This window comes from the organism of the source record quoted next, unplaced genomic scaffold (genome assembly GCF_019419815.1).
Source record: "Pyrus x bretschneideri cultivar Hongxiangsu unplaced genomic scaffold, Pyrus_bretschneideri_v1 Contig106, whole genome shotgun sequence".
NCBI lineage: Eukaryota > Viridiplantae > Streptophyta > Magnoliopsida > Rosales > Rosaceae > Pyrus > Pyrus x bretschneideri.
In genome coordinates, this window is record NW_025999398.1 from 985,611 (window position 1) to 995,359 (window position 9,749).

General features: G+C 37.4%; 1 protein-coding gene across 1 annotated transcript; it reads left to right on the top strand.

The window, feature by feature from the left end:
- The first annotated feature begins 582 nt into the window (after positions 1 to 582).
- Positions 583 to 3,220, top strand: LOC125471251. The gene is made up of 2 exons (XM_048571474.1): positions 583 to 2,851; positions 3,031 to 3,220. Exons 1-2 carry the CDS (start codon positions 1,201 to 1,203, stop codon positions 3,069 to 3,071), a joined length of 1,692 nt encoding a protein of 563 aa, XP_048427431.1. The 5' UTR covers positions 583 to 1,200; the 3' UTR covers positions 3,072 to 3,220.
- The last annotated feature ends 6,529 nt before the right edge of the window (positions 3,221 to 9,749 follow it).

Sequence of the window (9,749 nt, forward strand, 5' to 3'; positions counted from 1 at the left end):
ATTGATATCACGTTGGACTCTCTAATGCTGGCTTGTTAAAATCTTGTTAGGAACCTAATCAAACGGAAAAAAAGAGAGTGAAACAGCATACTTTATGGTTGCTCCCCTTGATAATTGCGTGTTTCTAAATTCAGCTCAGCACACTCGATATCCCACACCAATTTTTAGAAGGTAGACTTTGGTCAGGGTCGGGTAAAAAGGTCCATGCACTACGGTTCCATTGAAACAGATTTGTTAAACTTCAATTTCATGACTTTTTGAAGCTCATGTGAGTAGATGAATTTCTATGATATGTTGATCGTTATGTTACCTTTGATACAATGTATTAAGTAAATGCATGTACCATAGCCAATTTTTTTTTACAATTTGACCTGAGTTATACGTACAATACAATTAAACAACATTAAATTTTTATTTTTTTTATTTTTATAATTTTATACATGACAGTTTTTAATTTGCTGCCTTTATGAAGGACAAAAGTCTTAGATAGGACATGTTCTAGGAGTAGGCCTGAGCCCGGTTCGTTACGGTTCGGTATGCTTGGAAGTACCAAATTAGTACCAAATCTATTGGGTTGGTTCTTATTGGATATACATGTGCCACATAAGGCAATTGCCACGTTAGCACTAGCTTTAGAGATAAGCTACTTTTAATATGTGGTATAAATAGGCTTTATATTCTTTCATTTGTGGTTGAGTCGGTTCTATGTGTAAAAACAGAATATCAGAGAAATACAATTCAACTTTCTTTCTTCCTCTACAAGATTACTAGGGTTTATTTTTCTCATAGATTCTTCAGCTCATACAAGAATGTTAAGATGGTATCCAGAGCCAAATATGCTTGCGCGATTGATTCTGGTTGTGTTCTTTCCGCTGCTCAGTGAGATTTTCTTGATTCTTTCTCTCGATTTAGGATTTCTGTTGTGAAGAAAATTTGGGATTTTTTTTCGGATTTCTTGGATTCATTTGTGTTAAAGGCCGATGCCTCGATGAATCATCACATATTGTGTTTTTAGTTGAAGATTTGATTGTTTTCTTGAAGGCCGATGCCAATTAATTTCATATTGGTTGATGAACTAAGGTCGATAACCAATTGTTCATCAAGATTGTAGATTCTTGTTGTTACCTTCTGGGTTTTGGAAGACGATTTCTCTGGGTTTTTTTGTTCATATTTCTGTGTGGTGTTCATTTCTACTCATGCATGATGACTGACTCGGTTAAACTTGAAAATCTGTTGGGAATGTTGACTATTAAGTTGAATGATGACAATTTTATCAAGTGGAACTTTCAATTCTGTTCTGTTCTTCGTGGGTATGATTTGTTTGATCATTTTACTGGTGAATCAGTTTGTCCTCCCAAATTTCTTATTACTTCTGAATTGGGGGTTACCAATGAAATTAGTACTGCCTATAAAGCTTGGGTTAAAACTGATATGGCTCTTTTGAGTCTTCTTATTGCTACTTTGAGTGATGATGCCATGGAATATGTTGTTGGTTGTAAAACTACTCATGAAGCTTGGACTGCTTTACAAGATAGATATATGTTTGTCTCGAGTGCTACTGTGAATCATTTGAAAGCTGAGTTACACACTATTCAGAAAGGCAGTGATAATGTTGATAAGTTTTTGTTGAGGTTGAAGACAATTAAAGACAAACTTATTGCAGCTGGTGAAAAGATTACAGACAATGATTTGGTTATTGCTGCATTGACTGGTTTACCTGCTGACTTTGATACGATCAGAACTGTGGTATTGGCTAGAGATACACCTATCTCGTTGAAAGAATTCAGGGCTTTACTCTTAAGGGCTGAAAAGATTATAGAAGCTAGGATGCAGTCTCTTGTTCACAGCATGGCAGCTATGTATGGTAATGGTTCTGTTTTATTTTCTTCTGGTGGTAATTCTGCTTATCAACCAGTTTTACATGCATCCAGTTCTTCTACTGGTTCTGATTCTACGGTGTCAGTTTCTTCCAATGTTGGCTTTGGTCTTGTTGCTCCTGATTACTCTAATTCAGGTGGCTCAACTTCTCAGACTTGTCAGCCGTTTCCTCCTCCTAGTGCCAATGTTTTTAATGGGCCTAGAAATAATTTTGGTAATCAGGGACCTAGACCTTTTGGTCATAATACTGGCCATACTTCTTTTGGCAATACCTATGGTACTCAGTCTAATCATAGTGGTTCTAATTCTTCTGGTTCTCACTATGGCAATTCATTTGGAGGTAATGGTTACAAAGGCAAAGGGAACGGTGGCTATCGACCTAAGTTCAATGGTACTCGCTCTGCTAATTACTGGTCTGGTAACACTACAACTAGACATAATGTAGTTCCTGAATGTCAGATTTGTTCAAGGAAAGGACATACGGCAGTGACTTGTCTGTACAGAAATGAAACTCCTCCGGTTGTGCAAGAATGTCAGATTTGTGGTAAGAGGGGCCATATTGCAGTTGATTGTAGACACAGGGGTAACTATGCTTACCAAGGGGCTCCCCCTCCTCCTTCACTCAGTGCCAACTATGCTTTTCAAGATTATTCTTCTCAGTTCCAGTATCTTGTTGTTCCATCTCTAGTTCAGTTTCCTGACCTTTCTGGTTATCAAGGGGTTCCTTTCACTACTCCACAAGTTCCTCCAGATTTTCAAGCTTCTGTAAATCAAGGCCAGTCTTCTCTTATTTTATCTAGTTCTCAAGATCATGATGTTTCATCTAATATCACTGCCTTGAATGCACACACTTCTTCTGGTGATGGTTCTTGGATTCTTGACACTGGTGCCTCACATCACATGAGTCCCAATGTCAATCTGTTAAATACAACTATTCCTTATACTGGAGATAAACGCATTATTGTTGGCAATGGTGAGGGTTTAACTGTCAACCACATTGGGACTGCCCTCTTACCTACATCTTCACATAATTTATGTCTTCGATATGTCTTGCATGTGCCGATGTTAACAGTCAATTTGTTGTCTGTTCAGCAGTTGTGTAAAGACAATCACAGTTGGTTTATTTGTGATGATACTCAGTTCTATGTGCAGGACAAAGCAACGGGGCTGATTCTTTACCAAGGAAAGAGTAACAATCGTGAGCTCTTTCGCATTCCTGTCCATATTTTTCCCAAGGTGTTGACTCAAGGTACTTCTTCCTGTTCTGCATTTGTTGGCAAAGCAGTAAAGTCATCTTTGTGGCATCACAGACTTGGACATCCTTCTAATGATGTCTTGACAGCAATGCTTCGGAGTTCACATATTTCTTTTAGTCATGATGTACCGGATCAACCTTGTTCTCATTGTTTTAGTGGTAAAATGAGTAGATTACCATTTGTTGAACGACTAGATAGAGTTGAGATTCCTTTTCATAAGATTCATAGTGACGTTTGGGGTCCTTCACCAATAGCATCTATAGAAGGCTTCAGATATTATGTGTCATTTGTAGATGAAGCAACTCGGTTTGTATTGCTCTTTCCATTAATGAATAAATCAGAGGTTTTTGGTACATTTGTCAAGTTCTTTGCCTATGTTGAGAATCAATTTAACACAAAGATTAAGGTTTTACAATCTGATGGAGGAGGAGAATTTCTGAGCACTGCATTTAAGGATTATCTTGCTAATCATGGTGTTGTTCATTTTACTTCTTGTCCTTATACACCACAGCAGAATGGTTTAGTGGAAAGAAAGCATAGACACATCATAGAAACCGCTATTACTTTGTTGACAGCTGCCAGTCTTCCTCATAAGTTTTGGTATCATGCTGTGGCACATGCGGTGTTTTTAATAAGTCGAATGCCTAGCAAGACTATTGGTATGGTTTCACCTTTTCAGAAGTTGTTTAATACTTTACCAGAGATTTCATCTTTAAAAGTCTTTGGTTCAGCCATTTATCCTTATCTCAGGCCATACAATGATCACAAGCTTCAACCAAGACCCACTCAATGTGTTTTTCTAGGTTACCTTTCTGGTTATAAAGGAGCTATTTGTTTTAACAGGTTGACACAAAAGTTTTTTCTTTCTCGACATGTTCTACATGATGAGAATTGCTTTCCTTTTGCCACCACTCTTTCTAATACGAGGTGTTCTGATAATGGTGTGTCTTCCACTTCTCATTTGTCACGCCCTATTGTCGTTCATTTGGATGCCTTAAATCTGTCTCAATCTGGTATTGATTCTTCTGCTCAACCATATAATGCATCTGTGTCCTCTTCATTAAGTCCACATGGCTTGGAGTCAACCTCTTCTCCTCATATTGTTGCTAGTGCTCCAGACCATCATATCAGCTCAAGTTCAGTTGCTTCTCAGTCTAGTTCTTCTATTTCTCAGGGAATTCAAACGCGACTCAAAACTGGTGCTATAACAAGGAGGGATTATTCTGCCCTTTCAGCAACATTTCCTGAAGTTCACTCACTCACTTTACATGCAGACACTCATTTTTCTGGAGGATTCACCTTCATTGCCGATATTACAGATTCTGTTGAACCTGCAACATTTAAACTTGCTTCTCAATTGCCTCAATGGCAATCTGCGATGCAAGATGAATATGATGCTCTTCAAACCTAAGGTACATGGCTTCTAGTTCCTTCTCCTTCTGATAAAAACATCATTGGATGTAAGTGGGTGTATAAAATCAAGAGGAATCCTGATGGGACTATTTCTCGGTATAAAGCTCGACTTGTTGCTCAAGGTTTTAGTCAAGAAAAAGGCTTGGATTATACAGAGACCTTCAGTCCTGTGGTTCGGCACACAACTGTACGGATGATTCTTGCATTGGCTACCACTTATAAATGGTCTCTCCGACAACTTGATGTGAAAAACGCCTTTTTACATGGAGAGTTAAATGAGGAGGTGTACATGAAGCAACCCCCACGGTTTGTCAATCCTCAATGTCCCACACATGTGTGTAAGTTGGTTAAGTCCTTGTATGGGCTTAAGCAAGCTCCCCGAGCCTGGAATGCTAAATTTACAGGTTATTTGGCAGCCGTGGGTTTTCATACTTCTTCCTCAGATTCTAGTCTTTTTGTTAAACGAGTGGGTACTGATGTGGTTATACTACTTCTCTATGTCGATGATATCATCCTTATAGGCTCCAGTACTACTTTAATTCAATCTGTCATTGATGATCTTGCTGGTGTTTTTTCTCTCACGGACATGGGTCCATTAACATATTTTCTGGGTTTGCAAATCCAATACAAGTCCAATGGTGATATGTTTGTTCATCAGGAGAAGTATATTAAGGACTTGATTCATAAAGCAGGCATGGATAATTGTAAATCATGTGCTACTCCTTGCAAGCCTCATAATTCTGTTTTGGTTGCTGAAGGGGAATTGTTGACAGACCCTACTTTGTACAGAAGCCTTGTTGGATCATTGCAATATCTAACCTTTACACGGCCACATATTGCTTTTGCGGTTAATACTGTGTGCCAATTTATGCATGCTCCTACTGATGTTCATCTTGGTTTGGTAAAGCGAATTATTCGGTTTTTACAAGGTACAATGAAATGTGGATTGACTTTTACTTCTGGTAGTGGGATTGATATCAGAGGTTATAGTGACTCTGATTGGGCTGCTGATGTTAATACCAAACGGTCTATCACCGGTTATGTTGTCTATCTTGGTGCCAATCCCATCTCCTGGCAATCCAAGAAACAAAGTTCTGTTTCTCGTAGTTCCACCGAAGCAGAATATAAAGCTCTTGCACATGCTGCTGCTGATATTGCCTGGATTCGGTTGATATTGTGTGATTTGTGTGCTACTGTTTCCAGTCCACCTCTTTTACTGTGTGATAGTCAATCTGCCATTGCATTGAGCTTGAATCCTATTCATCACTCAAGGATCAAGCATTTAGAAACAGATTTTCACTTTGTCCGAGAGCGTGTTCAAAAAGGAGATATGGATGTGCAGTATGTACCTACTCAAGACCAAATCGCAGATATACTTACCAAGGCTTTACATGGTCCCGATTTTCTTCGACATTGTACCAATCTTAATCTGGGATATCCCGGTTAAGATTGAGGGGGGGTATTGGATATACATGTGCCACATAAGGCAATTGCCACGTTAGCACTAGCTTTAGAGATAAGCTACTTTTAATATGTGGTATAAATAGGCTTTATATTCTTTCATTTGTGGTTGAGTCGGTTCTATGTGTAAAAACAGAATATCAGAGGAATACAATTCAGCTTTCTTTCTTCCTCTACAAGATTACTAGGGTTTATTTTTCTCATAGATTCTTCAGCTCATACAAGAATGTTAAGAGTTCTGTTCCATATGCAGACAAGTCCAATTCTCTTTTAGGCCCTTCAGTTTCAAAGCCTATTTTTATTTTAAAAAAATAGTTTTGGGCTTTAGCTTGTTGCAGTTTTTTTATAATGAAAATAGATCTTTTTTTTTTCAAAGAAAAACTAACAAAAGTTCAAAAAAAAATTTAGTTTTAATAGAAAAAGACAAATAAATATGTAGTGAATAGTACATGAAAAGGTAAACATATGGTTTTTCGTTAAAAATAAAAAGTATCGGAAGTGTTCCATTAAAACTCTATTTTTCTAATCCATCAATCGTCAACAAATTCAGTTCAACAATATCAATCATTAACAAATTCAATCCAACAACATTAAAGTTCAAGTAAATTCCTTATGCCATACAAACCCAAATGAAAAAAGAATCAAAGTTCAAATAAATGCCTTATGTCATTAATTCAACTAAATGTCTTAGGACGTAAACACGTGTACAACCCAAATGAAAAACTAAGTTCAATTTCATATAAAAGCAACAATTACCCCTCATGCTTAACACCATTGGTGGTTGAAGAGTTAGGACGACTTGAAGGAGCCCTTGATTTTGATGGTTAAGCACTTTTTGAAGCTCGAGGAGGCCGGGTAGGAGGTTGTGAAGAGGATTCTTGAGGAGGTTGGGTAAGAGGTTGTGAATAAGTCCATAGACGTACCTAAAATTGAATTTAAGCAATTGGAGGTCGAATCCATCTCGGATTCAACATGAATTCACCAGATCTCCTTGTCGGATTCATCATAATTCTCACAAAATTCATTTGAGTTCAACCTATTAAGAATTTAAACTGAAATTGGCTTCGAACTCAATGAATTTCCTTCAGAGTTTGTCGCCGAAGAAATTGAGAATGCATGCACTAAAATACAAAGGTTGAAACCTCGATTCCAAGCTTAAATTTGAGAAACAAAGCATGAGATCGATACCTGAACTCCATTAGAGGAAATCTTAAACTTGATTGAGTTCGATTTCGTCGAGTTCGAACTTAACTTGTCGGAGAACTTCGGTGTAGTGAGTTCATCTTATTACCAGTCCCAATTCTCACATGCAAGCCTCCAAATCGAATCCTAAGGTCATGTTGGGCTTAGATTTGCTGAGTTTAGGGTTGGATTCGATCAGGAATTGAATGGTGGTGAGAAGGTGTTCTTGGTGGAGAGAAGAGGTTGTAGGAGAAAGTTGTAGAAAAAGAGAGTTAGAGAGGGGAAAAGTGTTTTAGAAAACTGAGAAGAGCATTTAGAAATTTCCTCAAGGTCAAATTACGATTTTACCCTTCATGTACTGTAAATCACAACTAAATCTCTGTAACTCTAAATTCGATTCTGTTTCGGCCTACGCACTCGTGAGTACGTAAATAATTTAACAAAATAAGAAAATATTAGAAATTAAGATTTAGCTAAGAGGTCCATACTTACTCAAGACACCCAACTAGGGCTATTTTGGTCATTTCAATACTTTGGGAATAAAATACATTATTTTAAGGTACCCAACTCAAATTCAATAATGAGAGTTGAGATTTCTTTATACCTTTGAAGTTCCTCTTTTGCTTTACAAAGGATAACCACCCAAAGTGGGGGCCTTCATTCCTCTCTTTGAGTTGGACTCCATAGCCTTCATCTTCATCATTTTAGCTCCTTGGATTCTTGGATTTGGAAGTTTGAATGGATTCTCCAAAGCCCCCAAAGTAGAGGGCTTGTACGTTTCGACACCAAGGGTGATAGAGGAAAAAGATGATTACTGACATGGGAGGAAGAAATTGCTAAATATCCCAAACCGAAATTTCGGCATTCCCGAAATATTTTTGGGATTTTGGTAGGATTTTGAGATTTCAATTGAATTGGAATTTTGGCTTCTTGTTAATGGAATTAACTGATAAATTCAATTCAAACTTGCATTAAACCTGCAGATCAAAGCAAAAAAGAAATCGAACATGCAAAGCAGAAAAGAAATCAAACATGCAAAGCAGAAATCAACCATGGAAATCCAGAAATCCAAATCTACATAAAATTAATCCAGAAATCCTACAAAATTAATCAAGAAATCCAAATCCAAATCCAAACTGAAACAATCAAAAGCTCTAAATCGTAAATCCCTAATCTGTAAATCCTCATTCAAACCCTAATTCAGAGAAAGCTTCAAAGAGGATAGAGAAGGAGATGGATCAATACTAGAGACGAGAGAGCTTCGAAGATTTGAGAGAGCTTTCGATAGTAGCCCCTTCATCTCTCTGCTTCTCAACACGAAGAAGACTGTTGCTTTTTGCCTCAAAAGTCAACCAAAACAAAAGCCCAGTCCTCACACTTTATTGTTCTTCTTTGTACTTATTATATTTGCGCCTTTCCTTTTTATATTATTTTTGTGCCTTCTGTTAGTGGGAGCCAAAAGGCTCTTGCTTTTGAGTTGGGAAGTGGGAACTGAAAGCCAAAAGCCAATAGGAAACAAAAGATTTTAGGATTTTAGGGATTTCTGGATTACCAAACAAATAAGATTTGGAAACCAATCCCATACCGAATACTTTGGTATTTTTTGAGACGGGATTACAGAACTTCGGGATGGTTTTGGTTTTGGGATTTTTCGGTTTGGGTTCGGGATTTTTTCGGTTTGGTTTGGAATTTTCAGGAATTCTTTTCCAGCCCTACACGGTATGCTATCTTTTAGGTTTTATTTAGGGAGGTTATGGGCAATTAGAACTCTCGCTAATCTATAGTGGATTGAAACTTACTTCCAATTCTCTCTTCAGTGATTATTAATCTTTAGGGCTTCCACAAGCCATGAGTGATACTTAGAAGTATGTCATAGCTTCCCAAACTAAGTAAAAGAGGTGGCGAACCTATTTAGTTAGGGATTACAATGCAATATGGTCTTTATCAAACACTCTTGATCACATTGTTTGGTTGATAGTTTATTCATGTCTATTATCCAATGTGATTCTCTTGTCTATATGATTACTGTTGGAACCAAATTCGCGCACAGTCATATGTGATTGAAGATGCACAAATCCATTTATGTGTAAAAGAACAAACAACTGTAAGTAGCCAGAGACCAGGGGGTGTACTGGTCAAAGGCTCTTCGATGGTCAAGTTGTAAGTAATATTATCAGTTCTTATATGACATGAGTACGAGAACTCCTGGTTGATTGCATTTAAGGGACTCATTCTCTATTGATCAACTACATACTTGTATTGGTGTCATTTACACCAATGACTTGAGACCAGTCCCTCTCTGAAGAGAAGACATAGTATGTACCAATGACTTGAGACCAGTCCCTCTCTGAAGAGAAGACATAGTATGTACTAATCTATTCAGATTGTCAATGCCCAATACTCCTAAGATAAGAAATGTTTATAATATGTCTATAAGAGATAAAGTTCTCATGAATCTAACATATTTAGATTGCATTCTTGTAGTTACATATTCCTTGGACTTATTGTTTAAACAATAATCTTTGCCCTTAGCTCATACTAGATTAGTTTAATATGTGA

What these genes read in the sequence shown, in the direction of transcription:
- LOC125471251 (XM_048571474.1), top strand. Translation starts at nt 1,201, where the DNA reads ATGATGACTGACTCGGTTAAACTTGAAAATCTGTTGGGAATGTTGACT. An exon ending in ACGCATTATTGTTGGCAATG is followed by an intron (nt 2,852 to 3,030) that starts GTGAGGGTTTAA and finishes TTCTATGTGCAG; the next exon opens with GACAAAGCAACGGGGCTGAT.